Source organism: Zingiber officinale, chromosome 2B (assembly GCF_018446385.1).
Source record: "Zingiber officinale cultivar Zhangliang chromosome 2B, Zo_v1.1, whole genome shotgun sequence".
NCBI classification, from domain to species: Eukaryota; Viridiplantae; Streptophyta; class Magnoliopsida; order Zingiberales; family Zingiberaceae; genus Zingiber; species Zingiber officinale.
This window is the reverse complement of record NC_055989.1, coordinates 82,340,739-82,361,667: the sequence shown is the minus strand read 5'-3', so window position 1 is coordinate 82,361,667 and position 20,929 is coordinate 82,340,739. Positions and strand designations below refer to the sequence as shown.

Genomic DNA, 20,929 nt, shown 5'->3' with positions numbered 1-20,929 from the left:
TAGAGAGAGAAGGATTAAAAATCCCTTAATTTTAGTCACAGTAAGGTCTTTCCACATGAACAGAATCAAACATAAATCCCATACAAATGGTACTTACATGGCATCAGGCAAAGAAGAAAATATGAGGGAGAAGAGACATAATCTGCTGACTGATTTCTTCAAATGAGTTTATGGGAGAATATATATCTTTTGATAAATGGTAACCCAAACATGAACTGATAAAGATTGAGTGAGCAATAGAATTTACCTCTATCATACTCTCGGTTCAGCAGCAAATGACTTGGCCTCCAGTGTGATGCAATTAGTTGGTTAACTGTGTAATTAGATTAGCTTCTCTTCCGATTAGTCACCTGAAAATGTAGTCAAATTGTGAACTTGGTGCCTTAATATCGCGATTTTGTTGATTGAATTGTAAAAGCATTTGTTGTTAAATGTCTCTATAATCCGCTAATCTGTTAGGATTTATTTTCCTAAAGTTATATGAGAACTATGAGCAAAAAGTAGGGAAGCTTGGTTCATGGAAAGGGGGGTTAAATCTGTTTGGATTTGTTTTCTCAGTTGTATAAGAACTAAAGGCCAAAGGGTTTAGATTGATAGTGCAGATGTCTCTTTACTTCAATGGACAAGGAAGTTGTGGGCTCTTATTTTTGGTGGAAGGTAGAGACGGAGCAGAAACAATGTCGAAGAGTTGATTTTGCATCAGGCACTTTGCCTTCCCAGCGCCATCCTCTCCCTTGAAGTGGTGCACAATTGCATCCTTAAATCTCGAGGAGGCTTGTATCGCTGGTTTACAGATGCTAAGGGCAGCACGCCTTGCTGCTGAGCTTGCCATCCATGTCAATGTCAAGATCAACTAGAACTGTCCCAACAGGCGCTTAAGCATGTAGAGGTCACAGATACTGGATTATGATGCCTGAGTGCCCAACACCAGTGGCAACAAAAAAGGAGAAGTAGAAGGGGTGGCAGAGGTGACTTGAGTGGTCGTTAAAAGATGATTAGCCTCAAAGCCGTGCATTGGTGGCCTAGTGAGAAGGAAAGGGAGGAGATGAAAAAGAAGATGAATGGATAATTTAGTCATTTCTCTTCCTCCCACTTTTCCCCCTCTTTCTCTTCACATTACCAAATAGACAAATATTGTTCCTATCTCCCCCTACACTTCTCCAAAGAAAAAGGAGCACAAATACTCACGACACTTTTCTCTCCAAACATATTCTCTCTCTCTCTCTCTCTCTCTCTCTCTCTCTCCTGTGTAAATTTTCTCATTTGACATCAAATATCACTTCTCTGCTCCGGCATCTCCTTTCCTTTAAAAAGTAAATATCAAAATTCTATTTCATACTTCTTATATTTTGTTGCCTCTTTCCTCACTTTTAGGCATGAATCTGTAAAGCCATAATTTCTACCTTTCAAAATCGACCTTCATCCGTACATCAATCAATTTCACTATTCATGCCTAGGGTGCTCTTCAATTTCACTATTCATGCCTAGGGTGCTCTAAAGTTATAAAAGGACAGCCCGGCGTACGAAGCTCCCGCTATGCGAAGTCCCAGGAAAAGATCCATTGTACGCAGCCTTACCCTGCTTTTTACAAGAGGTTATTTCCAGCTTCATATCTAAAGTTGTCATCTAATTTTTTTTTAACTCAATTAAACTTTTTTATGTTGAATCGGGTGATGGTACAATCTGAGCGCGGACAAAATAACAGTATAACACCACTTTGATGAAGTCGATGCTAGAGTTGGATTCTATCTCTTTAAGACAAATTTGTCCTACACGTGGTGCTCACGGAATACGACAATTGTCTCCCAAGATACAACAACTTTATCTTATGATAACAGCATTGCAAATCACAAGACCTCCGAACTGAAGAAACTTCTCGAACTATCCAAATGCAAGTATAGAATGCAATGCTTGCCTTGCTTTGAAATGGAATAAAATGAGAATGTGAGGATCAAATGAGGGGGTAGAAGAACCTCTTGATTCAATTAGATTTCATTCACATCAATTTTTCAACAATACTCACGTGAATAAAAATTAATGATGCATGTATGCTAACATCAAATGAGAGTTGAATCGAAAGATTATTGTTTCAAAAGAGGTAGCTTGTGGCTTTGAACCTTCCTTAGTAAAATACCATCAAATTTACTAGGCTATTTAATGAACGTGATATCTTGAACTACTCAATCGTTTCGGTAAACAAAGACAATGGTGTCTACACAATAACATTTCTCATTTCTTAATAATTCTTATTGTTTTGGCCATTTTGGTCATGGACAACTTGGATTCATAAGTGTTTTATTGAAGCGGCCCTCTTCACTCTTATATAGGTGACCTCCTATAAAGAATATTCTACCATATTCTATTTTTTCAAGTATAGGAGTCGGTAAAAGTTTATAGCTTAACCCCATTACAGATCGTAGACAGCATTTTTTCATCCTAGGAATGAGAGGGAAACTAGTCGAACTTTCATAACTTTGTTGTCCCATTGAACTAATATCTTGGGATCTCCAATTAACATGATTGGGTTACCACTATAAATATTCTTGTTTGTAAATTTTTAATTTCATTCCTTTTAATGTGTAGTATATTTGATCTCTATTCAAACTTTTTATAAACGAATCTACTAAGCTATCTTTCGATTTGACATTTGACATAGTTGATAGAGATAACTCCATTAGAGATCAACTGCCTAATAGTATTGTATCATCAACAAATATGTCGTCACTTACCATTGTAAGTGCTATTTTGTGCCCTTGCAATTACCAATTGATTATCACAATGTATCATCATGGCAGGCGTTGGCTTTGCCCAACATGGGATATCCTCTAAAAAGTTATGAAGTCATTCAACTTCTTCGCTTTATCTAAGGCTATAAACTCAAATTTCATAGTTGATCGACTTATACATGTTTATTTCATGGATTTCCATGACACCACTCCACCACCAATGCTATATACATATCCACTAGTTGATTTAAAGTCGTTTGTATCAGATATCTGATTTGCATCACAATAGCCTTCTAATATCACTGGATATCTTGTATAATGTAATTCATACTCTAAAGTGTATTTTAAATATTTAAGAACCCTTATTAATGTCTTCCAATAGTCATCATTTGATTTACTTATAAATATACTTAATTTGTAACCGCATAAGTAATATTCGGACATGCAGTTAGTGACATATATCAAACTGTCGATTATTCTCGAATATTCCAATTGTGATATAGGTTCACCATGGTTCTTCTTAGTCAAATGCAAGCTTAAGTCCATTGGTATTTTTACACGAGGAAGATTATATATATTAAATTTCTTTAGCAATGTCTCAATATAATGAGATTGCGAAAGGACAATTCCTTCTATTGTCTTAGTAATCTTAATCCTGAGTATAACATTTGCTATATTCATATCTTTCATATCAAAGCTCTTGGTCAACATCTTAGTAGTCGTGATTATATCATGATTACTCCCCATGATGAACATATCATCTACATATAAACACATGATGACAATGAGCCAGGTGTGCCTTTAACATATATGCATTTGTCACACTTGTTTATTTTATAACATCATAATTTTATCAAATTTCTCGTGCCACTATTTTGGTACTTATTTTAACCCATATAGTGGCTTCACGAGTCGACATACCTTATTTCCTTGTCCTGGAGCCACAAACCCTTCAGATTGCTCCATATGTGTATATTTCTTCATCTAATTCACCATTTAGAAAGGTTGTTTTCACATCCACTTGATGTATGATATCTCAAGGTTATGTATTGCAACAATATAAATGGGTATTTGAATGGATGTGATCCTTATTACTAGTGAATAGATATCAAAGAAGTCAAAACTTTCTCTTTATTTGAATCCCTTTGCCACTAGTCTTATCTTCTACTCATCAATAGTTTCATCAGTCTTATATTTCTTCTTTAGAATCCATCTAAATCCTAAAGGCTTAATTCCATGTAGAATATCCATCAATTCCCAAACATAGTTTTGCATGTTGGAATTTATTTCACTATTGATGGCTTCTTTCCAAAAGAAAGGACTTGATAAGGCTTCGCTTATTGTCCTTAGTTCATTTTCCATCATACAAGTCATGAAATCAGGACCAAATGAATTTACTATTTTAGTTCATTATTTCTAAGATTATCCATATTCGCAGTTTTATAAGTTCTTTTATTTAAACTTTCTTCTTTCTTCTCTTTGCAAGGAAAGATATCTTCAAAAAATACAACATTTCTAGATTCAATTGTTGTTCCAGCATGTACATCAAAAATTGTTGATTTGTGCATCAAAAATCGATATGCACTACTATTATTGGCATATCCAATAAAAATGCAATCGATTATCTTTGGTTCTATTTTGGTTTGCTTTGGCTTAGGCACTTCTACCTTAGTCAAACATCCTCACACTTTCTGATATTTATAAGAAGGTTTATGACCCTTCCATAACTCATAAGGAATTTTATCTTTCTTTTTGTAAGGGATTTTATAGAAAAAATGATTTGTCGATAAAATAGATTCCTGACACTGTTGGTGCAATATTCCCTAGGTCAAGGTTGACCTGATTGACTGAGCTTGAATTGGGTCAAGCTCGAGTCTTGATGTTTGGGTTTCGATGTTTGACAATACATGGAGACGAGACATGGAGATTGCAGGTGCAATTGTTCATGTGGTGAGATTGTGAAGGAGAGTCAAGTAGATCAAGGGATTGACCGGATACTTAACTGGAAAAGTCCTGGGAGAAGTCAGGCAGAAGGGAAATCCTAGTGAGTGAAGCTAGGCAGAAGGAAAGTCCTGGTGAGTGAAGCCAGGTGAAAGACCTAGTGAGTGAAGCTAGGCAGAAGAGAAGTCCTAGTGAGTGAAGCTAGGTAGAAGGAAAGTCCTGGTGAGTGAAGCCAGGTAAAAGACCTAATGCGTGAAGCTAGGCAGAAGGGAAGTCCTGGTGAGTGAAGCCAGGCACAAGGAAATTCAGATGTATCAAGATTGATCGGACATCTGGTGCTGGGAAGTCCAAGTAGGTCAAAGGGATTGACCGGATACTTGGCACAAAGAAATCCAGATGGGTCAAGGTTGACCAGACATCTGGTGGAAGTCCAAGTGGGTCAAAGGGATTGACCGGGCACTTGGTGAGGGCGTCCTAGCAAGCTAAGGGTGACCGGATGCTAGGCATGATGAACCAACAGGTCATGGTTGACCGGATGTTGGTGTAGGGGACTTTGGACTTGTTTTTGGGCAAAAACAGAAGCTGAATCGATCAGCCGATCGATTGGCTCATGCCCAATCGATCGGTTGATCGATTGGGTGAGTCCCCGCGACAAGGCTCCTCCCAATCGATCGGTGGATCGATTGGGGAGAAGTGTCGCGCAAACAGAAAGCCTCACAATCGATCGGACGATCGATTGGGAGCTGCGATTTTGTGCGATAAGCCCTGGATCGATCAGCCGATCGATCCAGGCAATTCCCAGGAGCACAGAGGCGCTCTAGATCGATCGGCCGATCGATCCAAAGCCTCCCCAATCGATTGGGAGTAATCTGATCGATTGGGATTTGACCGTTGGCGCAGGATATAGCTGTTGGCGAGCGTTTCTCTCGGAAAAACTTCCTCGATTCTTCTCCACGCGACACGGTTATCCTCTCCTGCTCTCTTCGCCAGATCTTGAAGGATCTTGGAGGCTAGTGCTAGTGCACATCCAAGTCAAGAGGCGAATTTCAACAAGAAGAATAAGCTAGGGTTAGGATTTTCTTGTGCATCTTGTAAGCTTTTGCTTGTATTGTATTTCCCTTCTCTTTCTTCTTGTACTGTGAGCTAATAGGGCTTCTCCGCCTTCGGTAGTTACCGAAAAGGAGTGTTTACATATTGAAGAGTGCATGAGTGTGTGGATCCTTGGATTAGTCACCTTTTCTTGAGGTGGATACCAAGTAAATCTCTAGTGTTAGCGTTGAGTGTTGTTTCTTTGTATTTTCCGTTGCACATCATCTCAAGAAACAAGCAACGACGAGCACGAGATCGCGCCGAGCTATTCACCCCCCCCCTCTAGCTACATTTCAGTCCCAACAAGTGGTATCAGAGCAAGGCTGCTCTTCACTGGAATCATCGCCGGAAGGGACAACAAGGCTAGAGGGTGTAGAAGTTGAAGCAAATTCATCAAAGTCAAAGATTTCATCAAGCTCAACTTCAAGATGGAATTCCAAGACGGACTTAGATTTGATACAAGGGTGCCTCCACCGTTCACAATGATGAGCTTCGATCTTTGGAAATCAAGGATCGAAAATTTCTTGATGGTGGAGATAGAGCAATGGTTTGCTCTTATGGAAGACTTCGAAGCTCCAAAGAATTCAAAGGGCAAAATTCTCAAGAGGAGCAAGTGGAGCCAAGAACAAATCCAAAGGTGTGAGGCTAATGACAAAGTGACCAAGCTTTTGGTCAATCTATTGCCGAGCAACATCTTGGAGAAAATTGGAGAATTTGAAGATGCCAAAGAGCTTTGGAGCAAATTGGCCAAGCTTCATGAAGGCCCCTCCACTATATCAAATCAAGACAAATTCAAAAAGGGCAACTCATTGGGGCAAGACCAAGAGCAAGAGGACTCCGAAGTTGAGAGATGCTCAACTTCCGAAGAAGAAGAAGTCCAAGAAGCCTCATCTTCAAAGGAATACAATGAAAAGGGCAAAAAGGGAGCATACTCTTTGTTCCATATACAAGATGAAGATGAAGAAGCCTCTACCTCTAGGATTGAGGGGGAGCGACTTTCAGTGACGCCGGATCAAGAAGAAGGAGAAGCTTCTACATCCGAGTCAAAAGAAGAAGAAGATGATATATCCTCCAAAAATCAAGAGACATCAAATGGAGGATCAAGTGTCATCCCTATATGTGAAGGTATAAATATTTCATCTAAAAATAAAGATCATATCATATGTTTTGAATGTAGGGGACATGGGCACTACAAAAACAAGTGCCCTAAATTGACCAAGAAAAAGGGCCAAGTGGCACCAAAGGGCAAGGAGAAGCCCAAAGAGACCGCTCCCGGAACAAAGAAGAGCAAGGGGCACATTGTGTGTTTTTCTTGCAATCAAAGGGGACACTATCGGAGTCAATGTCCCAAGGGGAAGAAAGCGGTCAAGGCTCAAGGAGGAAGCACAACTCAGGGGGAAGCCTCCAAGGTAAAACGCAAGGTATCATTTGTTGAGCCTAACCCTTTAAATAATGGTAAAAAGCATGCTAATACCAACTTTTATCATTTTAATGCTATTTACCATAAAAATAGGAAGCATGATAGCATTAAAGAAAAACATATAGCTCTCTATGCTAAGACTACCACACCTAGGGTTAGGAAGGTAGGCAAAAGTTTAGGCAATAATACTAAGGACCATAGTTATAAGCCTAGAAATAAAAATGCTCAAGGATTTAAGGAAAAATCAAAGTCTAGGGATTTATGGAAAGAAAATCAAGTCTTGAGGTCAAGGCTTGATAAAATAGAAAAGACCCTAAAAAGGATGGAAAATATCCTAAAAGGGCAAAAAGAGCAAAACCTAGGTTTAGCACAATAAGGGTCATCCAATGGCCATAGAGGTTTGGGATACAAACCTAAAACTAAAAAGGATGTGTCTTCTTACCATATGGTTCCATATAATTATGGAACCAACCCTAGGTCGAATGGTCAAGTCAAAAATACAAGAGAAGTTATCCCTAGAAGTATTTTTGCAACAACAAACGTGACTAAGACTTCTAAGAAGTCCAAGAAAGTCACTAAGAAGGTCACAAGGGAGGCAATTCCTAGAGTTGACCTAGAAAATGTGACCAAGTCCCCTAAGAAGCCTAACAAGGACACTAGGAAGGTATCTAGGGAGGCTATTCCTAGTGAGTACCTAGAGCATCCAAGGAGCACCAATAGGTTTTGGGTTCCTAGGAGCATTTTCTCTACTCCTTAGATGGGATAGAGAGTGTCAACTCCTATTAGAAGGGTAGTTAACCCAACTTTGATGAAGTTGACACTCGGAGAGCATTTTTAAGGTTATTATTAACCTTTGAAAATGAAAAGGATGAACGGTTACTCTTGGAGAGAGTAAAATGTGTCATATTTTGATAAATTGGATATAATTTTAAGTGACACAAATTGAGAAAATCATAAGAACTACCAAGTTGGGATTTTGGTATGTTTTTTAGGGAATTAAAGGCAATCTAGGTCTTAACTCAAATTGTTATTTTTTTTAGAAGAGTAAATTGTGTCAAAATTTGAGGAATATGCTTAATTTAAATTGGCACAAAATTTATAAAAGTGTAAAGAAATGTCAAGATGGGATTTTGGTATTTTTCTTGGGAAATATTGGGCAACCTAGGTTTAAAATTTGAGTTAGCTAAGGTTTAAGGATACTTAGATAGCTATTCTAGGTATTTTATTTATGCTAATTTATCATGCGTTGTTTGCCCATCATATGTCATGACATCATATTTAGCATTCATGTTTTATTATGAAAAACACAAAAATACCATGTCATGTCATACATACATCATGTAGTTATAGGAAATTTTCTTTTGAAAATTATTTATCGTTGATGTATGCCATAACACATCATGCATTGTTTTTAATTCCTTGCAAACTAAGGACAAATGGCATTTATTAACAAGTAACATCCTTGGTGGATGTTCATAACCTCAAAATGCCTAGATAGATGTGCATGACCCTTAGATTAGGGCAAAACCAAAGTTTACATCTCACTAAGAACTATAAGGTGACTTGTATGTGGTTTCGTACACATTAAATACAAGTGAGATGTTAGGATGATGAACAAAACTCAAGATGTTGATTTAGTGCATTTTTATGAGTTTTAGGTTCATCAAAACACATAGTTATGTGTTTTCCAATCATTGGGAAAGCTAATGTATAAGTCATGTGCATTAAGCCCAAAGAACATGGTTGGAAATTGGTTTTGAAAATGGTTTTAAAATATTTTTGGAAACCCTTGGTGAAGACTATCTTTTGATAGTAATCATCATTGAAAAGTTAAACACAAACTAAAAGAAAACACTAAAGTTTTTACAAGTTTTCAAGTTTGTGTCAATTTTGGAAAATAGAAAGTATTTTCGTAGAAAACTATTTTTCCTTGATAATATATGCCCTAAGGATTGTCTACATGAATTTTCATGATTTTTCGATTTTTGTAGAATTTTAGGGGAGTTTCTGAAATTCACTGAAATAAATTTTCATTTTTTCAGAGCTCCAATCGATCACCCGATCGATTGGAGTGCCTCAATCGATCGATTGAGAGGAGTTTCCCGCGAGCAGAAGCTCGCTGGATCGATCAGCCGATCGATCCACGTAGTCTGAATCGATCAGTGGATCAATTCAGCAGGGTTCAATCGATTGGGACCCAACTCATGTCTTTAGGGGGAGTTACTCTTTAAGGACATGAAAATCTATTTTTCATACACCTTGGAAGGTGGTTAACCTTCTTTAGCAAAAATACTCAAGGTTGGGCATTTGAATATAATGGAGAGTGAATATCTTCATTATTCAAGTGATGTATGCTCACGGATGAGCATTTGATGACAATGAAGGGTATGGGACCTTCATTTGAATCATGTGTGAATATACCAGGTCGTATATGCTCAAGGAGGAGCGTTAAGAATAATGAAGGGTATGGGACCTTCGTTATTGTGTTGTGAACAACGAGTTAAGTTGTAAACAACGTTGGGTAACTCTTCAGGGGGAGAGTTTTTGATGTGTGCCAATAAGGGGAGAATGTGTGGTTAAGTTAGGCCTTCATTACTTGAAGAGGGATTTTGCCCTCTAGAAAAGGAGGAGAATGAAGGAAACCATCATTCTTACATTGGCATGAAGGAGAGTTGAGGCTATGAGATTAGCCTAACTTAAAGGTATTGTCAAACATCAAAAAGGGAGAGATTGTTGGTGCAATATTCCCTGGGTCAAGGTTGACCTGGTTGACTGAGCTTGAATTGGGTCAAGCTCGAGTCTTGATGTTTGGGTTTCGATGTTTGACAATACATGGAGACGAGACATAGAGATTGCAGGTGCAATTGTTCATGTGGTGAGATTGTGAAGGAGAGTCAAGTAGGTCAAGGGATTGACCGGATACTTGACTGGAAAAGTCCTGGTGAGTGAAGCCAGGCAGAAGGGAAGTCCTAGTGAGTGAAGCTAGGCAGAAGGAAAGTCCTGGTGAGTGAAGCCAGGTGAAAGACCTAGTGAGTGAAGCTAGGCAGAAGAGAAGTCCTAGTGAGTGAAGTTAGGCAGAAGGAAAGTCCTGGTGAGTGAAGTCAGGTAAAAGACCTAGTGCGTGAAGCTAGGCAGAAAGGAAGTCCTGGTGAGTGAAGCCAGGCACAAGGAAATTCAGATGGATCAAGATTGATCGGACATCTGGTGTTGGGAAGTCCAAGTAAGTCAAAGGGATTGACCGGATACTTGGCACAAAGAAATCCAGATGGGTCAAGGTTGACCAGACATCTGGTGGAAGTCCAAGTGGGTCAAAGGGATTGACCGGACACTTGGTGAGGGAGTCCTAGCAAGCCAAGGGTGACCGGATGCTAGGCATGATGAACCAACAGGTCATGGTTGACCGGATGTTGGTGTAGGGGACTTTGAACTTGTTTTTGGGCAAAAACAGGAGTTGAATTGATCAGCCGATCGATTGGCTCATGCCCAATCGATCGGCTGATCGATTGGGTGAGTCCCCGCGACAAGGCTCCTCCCAATCGATCGGTGGATCGATTGGGGAGAAGTGTCGCGCAAACAGAAAGCCTCTCAATCGATCGGTCGATCGATTGGGAGCCTCCAATCGATCGGGCGATCGATTGGGAGCTGCGATTTTGCGCGATAAGCCCTGGATCGATCAGCCGATCGATCCAGGCAATTCTCAGGAGCACAGAGGCGCTCTGGATCGATCGACCGATCGATCCAAAGTCTCCCCAATCGATTGGGAGTAATCCGATCGATTGGGATTTGACCATTGGCGCAGGATATAGCTGTTGGCGAGCGTTTCTCTCGAAAAACTTCCTCGATTGGGAGTAATCCGATCGATTGGGATTTGACCGTTGGCGCAGGATATAGCTGTTGGCGAGCGTTTCTCTCGAAAAACTTCCTCGATTGGGAGTAATCCGATCGATTGGGATTTGATCGTTGGCGCAGGATATAGCTGTTGGCGAGCGTTTCTCTCGGAAAAACTTCCTCGATTCTTCTCCACGCGACACAGCGATCCTCTCCTGCTCTCTTCGCCAGATCTTGAAGGATCTTGGAGGCTAGTGCTGGTGAACGTCCAAGTCAAGAGGCGAATTTCAACAAGAAGAAGAAGCTAGGGTTAGGGTTTTCTTATGCATATCTTGTAAGTTTTTGCTTATATTGTATTTCCCTTCTCTTTCTTCTTGTACTGTGAGCTTGTAGGGCTTCTCCGCCTTCGGTAGTTACCGAAAAGGAGTGTTTACATATTGGAGAGTGCGTTAGTGTGTGGATCCTTGGATTAGTCACCTTTTCTTGAGGTGGATACCAAGTAAATCCCTAGTGTTAGCGTTGAGTGTTGTTTCTTTGTATTTTCCGCTGCACATCATCTCAAGAAACAAGCAACGACGAGTACAAGATCGCGCCGAGCTATTCCCCCCCCCCCCCCCCCCCCTCCTCTAGCTACATTTCGGTCCCAACAGACACAAATTCTGAGGTAAGCTTGAACTTATCAACATAGCATTCATCATTTCTTTAAGAGTTCGGTTTATACACTCGGCAATCCCATTTGATTGAGGAGAGTAAAGAGTTATCGTTTGATAAATAATGTCAGATTCTGCACAAAATTCATCAAATAAATCATCATATTCTCCTCCTAGATTACTTTGAATTCTTTTAATTCGTTAACCAATTTGATTCTCAACTTCATTCTTATAATTTTTTAATGCTTCAAGACTTCATCTGTGCCATTCAATAGATACACAAAACAATATCTAGTGCAGTCATCAATAAAAGTAACAAAGTACTTTTTGTCTCCTCTAGCTTGCACGAATTTTAAATCACATCATTATGAATTAACTATAGATGGATCGTGCTTCTTTCCACTAAATGGAAAGATAACCTTAACATTTCCGCTTCAACATTTATTTCACATTTAGATGTTGAATCAATATTAAATATTAGCAATAAATTTAAATTCACAAGTCATCACAAAGTGTTATAATTTACATGTGTAAGTCTAACATATCATAAATTCGAACACTCAATCAAATAAGCAAAATTTATAATTTTATTGTCATTGAAGTCACGGTGTACAACCATTACATTCATTTTGAATAAATTGTTCTCCATGAACCCTCTTCCCATAATTGACCATTTTTTGTCGATACATATTTATTCGACTCAAACACTAGCCTAAAATCAGCTTTGACAAGAGTCAACTTGACACTAAATTCTTCCGAATTTTGGAACATGATGCATATCAATTTGTGTCACTTCTTTGCCTAATGTCATCTTCAATACCACCTTGCCAAGACACCAACAATATTGAAAGTTGCAGAATTGTCCATGATTAATTTTCTCCCATTAATTTGGGCATAAGTTACACCAACAATATTGAAAGTTGCAGAATTATCCATGATTAATTTTCTCCCATTAATTTGGGCATAAGTTGAAAGCTTAGCCTTTTCAGAGCAAATATGTCATGTAGCACAAGTATTGACCCACAAGTGTCTTCTATTGTCCACCAAGTTGTCTTTAAATACAACGACAGTCGAGTCTAATGCTGACACTAACTTATCTTCGATCATGTGCACTTGAGTGACTTTCTTTGAAAATCGATAGTCTTTGGCCTTGTAATTCAGTTTGCCACAATTGTGATAAATTTCTTGGAACTTCTTAGCCCTCCCTTGACTCTGCCCTTTGTCGGGATACTTTCTCTTCTTGCCCGTGTTTGGTTCCATTAGATTTGCCTTTGCAAATATATGTATTTTTGTTGATTCTGTTTGCTTGCGATTATCTTCTTCAATCCACAGTCTTATCCTTAAGTCTCATCTCCTTTCGTTTGTGCTTTAAATAATTTTTAAATTCCCTCCACAAAGATGGGAGTTTCTCGATTATCACAGCAACTTGAAAGGACTTATTCATTGTCATGCCCTCGGCATGCAGACTATGTAGGATCAATTGCAACTCTTAAGCTTGAGTCGTACGATTTTGAAATCGATTATTTTGACGTCTAAGAATTTGCCGATAATAAATTTCTTTAGTTCGGCATCTTCTATTTTGTACTTCTTTTCAAAAGATTCCATAATTTCTTTGCAGTTGTCATTGGAATATACATATTATATAGCGTATTGTCCAAGTCATTGAGGATATAATTTCGACATAAAAAGTCACTATATCCTCAAGTATCATATGTCGTCCTTTTTTCTTTATGAGTCTCACCTTGAGATATGGAAGGGGCATCTTCACATAAGAACCTCGCAAGATTCAACGTTGTTAGGTAGAACAACATCTGTTGCTGTCACTTCTTGAAATCAGTACCTATAAATTTCTCAATTTCTCGCCATGCGCCGGTGGAAGAGTCGTCGATGATGAATCCATCATGATTGCAAGAAAATTCATCTTAAACTTGTTGCATCTGGTGGTGATGCAATTTGAACGCGAGCAAATAATGATATAACACCACTTTGGCAAAGTCGAGGTTAGAGTTGGACTCTATCTCTTTAAGACGAATGTGCCCTGCACACGGTGCTCACAGACATGGCAATCTCCCAAGATACGACTTTATCTTGCAATAGTAGCACTATAAATCGAAGAAGCTTCTCGAACTCTCCAAATATAAGTATGGAATGCAATACTTGTTTTGCTTTGAAATGGAATGAAATGGGAATGTGCGGGATCTTATTTATTTCAAATGAAGGGATAAAAAAACCTCTTGGTTCAATTAGATCTCATCCATCCAACTTGAATTAGATGATCTAAATTGCATCCCTTCCCGAGGAACACAATGCCTCTGCATTTGGATGCCTTCCATTTTGAAATCGATGTTGTGATTGGGTCGAGCTAGATTTGTTCATCTTAATCCAACGATCTATATTTAATTTCTCATGCACACCAGTTTTCCAACATTTTCTGTATACAACTGTTTCTCATACTCTGTGCCTAGGGTCAGTGTTGAATTCAATAATGTAGACCCACATTACTATTTAGTCAAAGTTGGAGTCCTATATAAGGTTGCACTATTCCTTTTAGTATCAAATAATAATATTATTATTATTTTCAATTCTTGCAAAACAAACAAAAAAAAGTGTTATATGAAGCATATGTCGAGCTTCCTTTCACTTACTTTCTGTTGGATCAGTGTGGAAATAGAAGCTAGCAGCGACAATGAAGTAGCAGAGTATCAACATTAAACCTTTGAAATAGTTTGCCGTGCCCTCCTGAAAAAGCAAAACAAGCATTAACGGACCTAAAATTGGTATATTGAACTCACAGCAAGGTCAGAAAATATTACCAATTACAAGTCTCGACACAAAGTGCGAGAAGAAGCATACATTGACTACTGAAACTATGGCAGTGAAAAACATTTTCTTGGTGCAAGGATTGCAAAAAATAGATGCATAACAATTATACAAAGTAGGAGGAGTGTTAAACTCTTCCTACTTAGAATTTTTTTTCAGAATCTTAGCACAGTGCAAGAAGATGCATATATGTACTGAATGTTTGGCAGTGAAAGATATTTAATCAGTGCAAGGATTGCATAAAAATATATAAGAAAAGTTGACGCCGCATCTACACAACTTAAATAAAAAATATGCTTGATTTGAGAACCAACCTGTAGCATAAATGCCACAACCAACACTGTTATAAAAAGAGTTGCAGTCTCAAATAACTGAAAATTTAGGTCCATCTGTGTCCCCATAACCCAACCAACAACCACAGTGAAAGGAATCTGCAATTGCCACCACAAACAAGATGGTAATCCACATCAGTAATATAGTATAAAAGGAGAAAACATGAATGTCTAATTGGAAACCACAGGCAGGTAACTGGAGTGTAAAGGTCCAGAAGTACTTGAATTAGAAATCTGTTATTGGTGTGAAACTATAAAAATGTTTTACTTTTGACTCTGAACATGGGAAGTTTAGAGAGTTTTAAGACCATAGTGCAAAAATTATAGCATATTAGACTTGAAACTTTTCCATACTTCTCAAATCTTACTGCAAAGCCTGCAGCTACAACTTTTATCAGACAATTTGTGCTATTCCATTTGGAATCAATTGATAGAAAAGTGAGATTGATTTATTAAAGTACATAAATGATTATTTTGGATGAATGTTGTTTTGTCAAGATTTTCAGGAGAATTGCTCTCGTGGATGTTGCAATAAAATTCGTGATAATTACATGGGACTCTATATATGGATAATTGGCTAACATATGTCCTTGTAATAAAATAACTAAAGGAACAAATGCAAATAGATAGGTTGTCGAAGCATTACCACAAACATGGATATTTGAGTTGATGATCCAATGGCAACTCCCAGAGAAATATCCTACAAGAGAGAAGAAAACAATAACCTGATTGCATGTGGCATAAGGAAATCAACATTAATCAATGTTCTCCAGATTTACAAGCTTATCCTTCATGGCAAACATAATTGCACTAGCGTGTTCAGCAGCATTTCCAACAATAGGAAGTAAAATGACACTGATAAAGGCCAGTGGAAGGTTCAATGCATCTGAAGCTCCCTAAACAATAATAGCAGATAGGAAGATAATAAAGTTAGTATAATTTTTGCCATATGAAATTTGGCAAATCTTACAACATTTAAAATGCGGAATAATTAATAAACAATAGTTTTTCACCAAATACTGTAGATTAGAACTCCACAACTTGCAGAAACACATTAAACTAGGGATTGACACAGCGCAGCAAGGTAAATCAGTAATCCTTACATGATAGCTATTCATATCAAGCCCTTTAGTTTATCCTCATCATTACCTCCAGTGTGTCAATACTAAAGTCCATCAAGACTAGGATTCATTTTTTACTACAGATTGGTACAAAAGAAGGAATCAGTAATGGTTACATGATAGAATCAAGATTTTTTGTTTTGCCCTCATATTAAACTAGGATTTACTTGTTACTAGGGATTTGCACAAGAAGGCAAATCAGTAACAGTTACATGACAGAATCAAGATTTTTCATTTTTTTTCCCCTCATCATCGATCCCTTCAGTGAACCAGTACTAAAATCAGTCAAAACATGTGGATCTTAGTGAAAGCATCAATATGCCAAATCTCACTCTGACGTGCCACCCAAACCCAACACCAGAACTAGATCTTAGGCCTTGACCAAATCCCTTGCTTTTGGTATTTCAAATAGTTTTGAAAGAATAGGAAATTCATCATCTCATATGGTTAAAATGACCGCCAACACATGGCAGTTAATTTGTTGCAAGATACAACAGCGTGCGTAGCATTTGTATGGGAAATTTTTACACTTGGATAATCCACAAGGTGAAACATTCTCACAGGAAGTTATCAATTACCAACCACAGAAGTGTGGCTAAGAGCCACACAGCCAATCAAGGACTGTTTGACCTCATGCATTGTGCAGTTACACATTTACACAATATTACAGAAAACACAGCCAGAACAAAATACTTTCAGAGGAAAAAAAAAATGTTCAATATAATGAATAAGAGATTAGTATACCTCTATGACATCAACAAGGTACTCAGAAAGAATGGAAATCCAAAGTGTTAAAACTGCAAGCCATGATATTGATTCCCATTGGCTCAACTCTGGAGGCTCATCTTCATCAGAGTCCTCAATATGCCCCTCTCCCTAGAAGATATAACACTACTTTATAATTAAAATAACATAAAGTGCACAAGTCAAGTAAAAAAAGAATGAAGCAAACAAGAAGACATGTGCCATTAGTTGGTAACATAAAATCTCATTTGACCCTTTGCTCTAAAAAAACACAGAAAGAGATCAAAGACACAATTACCATTTTAAGTTACAAAATAATACGGAACAAAAAAGGGGCATGAGATTTGTGGTAAATCAGGACAGGAAAGCATGGAAGAGTTGAATCTATTTATTAAAGATAGTATGCGTGCAGAACTTCACTTCTGATAATCAGCTTACTACAGGGAAAAAATAGTTTGGGAAAAGAAGTAGGAGGAAATGGACTGGAAAAGATTTCCTTTGTGATTCGTTGAGTGGGAAAAAAGGAGAGAAAAAAATAATTTCCTAATATTCATAGCTCAAAAACACACAAATGTTCGAAAATAAATATCTACAAAAGATTTGGATCCACAATAAAGCAGATATACAATTTAGGTGGAAACAAAATAGGTGAAAATAAGATAGCATTTCCCTAGTTGCTTTCTTCCATCCGGTGCATTTCCCTAGTTGCTTTCTTCCATCCGGTCATTTCCAATGAAGGAAACAATAGGAAATAGTGCTTGAGGAAGTTTTTCCACAGATATTTTTCCTTCTGCCAAAGGAAATTTGACCCTTAATCTCAAATCTCCAAATGAGGGATCTTAAATTGTGCTTAAATGCCAGAAGCCCCCCACTATAGAAGTCCCCACCTAAGGACCTTGGCATTTTTTGTTGGATTGAGCTCCCTCTTGTACTTTAAAACTACTACACACTGTTTCTTTGTCAATTTTCTACACCAGTCAGGAGAAGCATATGACACGGATGCAGAATTCATAGGCTTACTACTGGTGTAAGATCAATTATTCATTGTCCTACACATCAATCAGGGGAAAATATGACAAACAAAATAATAAGTTAGCTGTGCGATCATTTATGTTGCCTAGTAACTCACATCTGAAATTGGATGGTAACTGTTTTGATGACTCCTGAGTTGGAAAAAAAGGTAACTAGCATATGCCACAAGCATAACGCCACTGCTAAACCTTGAAAGGGCAACCTCTGACTTTCCATAGTGCACCTCTGATCTTGTAAAGTGGAGGACAGCAGGAAATGTTAAACCCATAACAGCCATCAACAGCAACCCCGAATTCACAACAGCAGCAGCCTAGGTGGATTTGGTATAACATGTGTCAGCTATCATACTGCAACCATCCTAATTTTGCAAAATGCAAACATTCTCAACCAAAAGAATACCTTATTGAAGAATTGATCTTTTTTGTTGTGAACAACCCCACCGGCAAAAAAAGCACAACCAAGAACTAGTAGCATATTTGATAAAATAGAGCCCAAGAGTGATTGTTGTACAACACGGATCATTCCACTTTTTAATGCATATATTGCTATTATCATTTCAGTTGCATTACCAAAGGTTGCGTTCAGCAATCCACCAACTGCAATTTCAAAGCAAAAGAACAGTTAACGTGATACATCCATCCGGCCCAAAAAGACATTTATAGAGAAACTGGAACATATTTGATGGCTGGATAACATATAATTAGATCAGCTCACCTGTATGACCAGTGTAAGTAGCAAGTTGCCTGAAAAATAGAAATATTCAGAATAAATTGAAGATAGGAAACAATATTATAAATACGGATTAACTTACTCTGTTGCATATCCTAAACGTTCAGCTAAAGGAATAATACCTACCAAATTGAAGAAGAAAACTAACCCCTGAAACGAGCAGAAGAGAATAATCAGAAATGACATTCATTTTGTCGAAATGGTAATCCTATAGTTGACTGTCAGTTCAACATAAGCTTGTCAAGAATTGCATAGGACAGAAATAAAAAGTCAAAAAGTAAACAGAAGTATCAGGTACATACTGTTTCAACTTTGACTTACATGATTTTTAGTAAGAAAGTGGAGAATGATTGACAGAGGTCCAAATGGTAGTAGAATATTAATTTTTGCACTGAAAATGACAACTTTAATGCTCTTTGAAAATCCTTTGAGTATTCCCCAGGGGATCCTCGAATAGGCAACATTCGAAAGAGACCTACTATGAAGTAACTCAGATGAGACAATCTTTGTGGACGGTGATGATGGACTAGCAATTGTCTCCATCTCCATTGCAAAACCTTCCCTTTCATCCGCAGGTCTCATCTGTATAATTATCATATCAAATTCAATAAAATTTTGGCAGCTTAAGGAATACAATTCACTAACAAAGATTGTTCATGTAAAAAAGAAAATATGTACAAATGTTTTCTTAGGAAGTGAAAGTTGGTTCGGGTAGTTCTGAAAAGAAAGCAGTCCAATAGTGCAACCAGACACTGCAAAGTCACATTATCTCAAGATAGGATTAGCCGACTTTGTGAAGCATGGTCACAAAGTGTATACTTCTATCATACTAGGATTAGTATCAAGTGGATGTAAGTCCAATTATGATATCACTGATGGAAATAAATCATTGACTATGCACTAACACATTCCCAAAATCAAAACTTAGGTCGAGACAACTAGCTCAGGGTATCAACTATCAACTCAAAATGAGTCAAATGAAAGATGGAGTTATCCAGCAAACAACCACTCCACGATGCAAAATGCTCAAAAAGAAGAAAGAGAAAAAAAAATAGAATGGTAACATAATTAACCACATTATTTAACAATTAACGCAGGTCGTGACTAGCTAGGCACAAGCAGAGACCTTTGTAAACAGAAAACCTCATCCTCACAGTTAAGGCTTGAATTCTCTGAGGCTACTGCTTAAGCTCGGAATCTGCAACCGGCAAGACCTCGGAATGCCTTAATTACTAAGGTGTAAAAAATTGACCTCATCCGCAAACAATCTCTAACTGAGGCCCAAGATATTGAGTTGAGATCTACATTCTTAGTGTCAACGTAGTCCGATATCTTGCACCAGGTTTCGGCCATCCAAATAATACTTGCAAAATTCAAAGGTCGTAACGCTGTACATCAATATCAAAGATGATCTTAAATACTAAGGAATCCTTATCCAGAAGTGATCAATTCAAGTCCAACAGAGATCTACAACAACGTGGAGACAGAGATCGGAAACAGAATGAGACAAGTTACCATTTTTTCACTCCTTGCGTCGAGAACGAAAGGGATTGAAGATAAGGTACAGCAATCGAAGCGAGAGGCAAATCGATAAAACTAAGACGAAGCTTGATCTCCTCCTCCTTTGCTGCTCATCTAGAATTTTGCCCTTTCGTATCTACAAATCCGAAGATTTTTTGGAACGTCGCCTTCCTTTTAGGGATTCGATTCAACTCCATGAAGACGGCGGAGATCGATGCCTCACCAAGTTAAAGCTTCTAGGAAGCTTCGCAGTGAACCCTATGGCTATGGTCGTCTCGGCCGCAAGTCGGTCCGTGTCAGATCAGCTGCCGTTGACTCAACTAGGCTCTATGTGTTTCGGCCAAGTCTGACTACAGCAGAGTGCGTCGATTAACAATACCGATCTGCCATTCGCTGAAAACAGGGTTTCGTACTAAAAATATACAGCGGATGGAAATTTCTGTTCGCGTCCGGTTAGCGTACGGTGACATCTATTTATGGAATTGGTGCGTTGAAATAGGATGCTTTTAACCAAATATTCAAATAGGTCCCTATCAATTCTAGAAAATACTCGGGCACAATTTTCATTGAGCACTATCACTATGAAATACACGCCCTCCAGGGCTCCACCTACGACCACCTCTTCGACATCGATCTGCTCCCGGGGCCGGCTCCCCCCGGGCAACCTCGGATACTGCAAGGACAATCTCGGCGTTGTCTCCACCTCACCTCCTCTCCTAAGAACACCGCGCTCCGCGAGGTTGAGTTATAGTCGAAGGAGGCTGCTGCAGCGGTTCCTCATGGAGGGGCGAATCCGAAGATAATTTCTGACGAATGCTAACATATTTTTTTTTTAACATAATAAATATATTTGATAATAAAAAATTTAATTCAATTACTATTAGACTATTCTTTATTGAAGTATTGATTAACACTTGATAATCTCATGATTATAAATAAGAAAGAGGAGGTAATTACATCATATGATCTGGTATCT

The 20,929-nt window shown here is 38.3% G+C and overlaps 1 protein-coding gene across 2 annotated transcripts; it reads right to left on the bottom strand.

The window, feature by feature from the left end:
• LOC122046047 (vacuolar cation/proton exchanger 3-like) lies at positions 1-20,255 on the bottom strand. Of its 2 annotated transcripts, XM_042606540.1 has the most exons (13): positions 19,948-20,255; positions 19,559-19,820; positions 18,754-19,014; positions 18,515-18,582; positions 18,418-18,446; positions 18,103-18,299; positions 17,801-18,013; positions 16,672-16,803; positions 15,586-15,702; positions 15,453-15,506; positions 14,789-14,905; positions 14,300-14,393; positions 1-350 (listed from the first exon to the last, which is right to left on the bottom strand). In XM_042606540.1, the coding sequence occupies exons 3-13, from the start codon at positions 19,012-19,014 to the stop codon at positions 343-345; spliced, it is 1,290 nt and encodes a 429-aa protein (XP_042462474.1). In that variant the 5' UTR covers positions 19,559-19,820; positions 19,948-20,255; the 3' UTR covers positions 1-342. The 2 variants fall into 2 exon arrangements, with proteins under 2 accessions (XP_042462474.1, XP_042462473.1); XM_042606539.1 differs by lacking the exon at positions 19,559-19,820 and having other exon boundaries at positions 19,948-20,253.
• Positions 20,256-20,929: the final 674 nt, after the last annotated feature.

What these genes read in the sequence shown, in the direction of transcription:
- LOC122046047 (XM_042606539.1), bottom strand. An exon ending in CGTTTAGGATATGCAACAGA is followed by an intron (nt 18,447 to 18,514) that starts GTAAGTTAATCC and finishes TCTATTTTTCAG; the next exon opens with GCAACTTGCTACTTACACTG. An exon ending in TTGCCATGAAGGATAAGCTT is followed by an intron (nt 15,507 to 15,585) that starts GTAAATCTGGAG and finishes TCTCTCTTGTAG; the next exon opens with GATATTTCTCTGGGAGTTGC.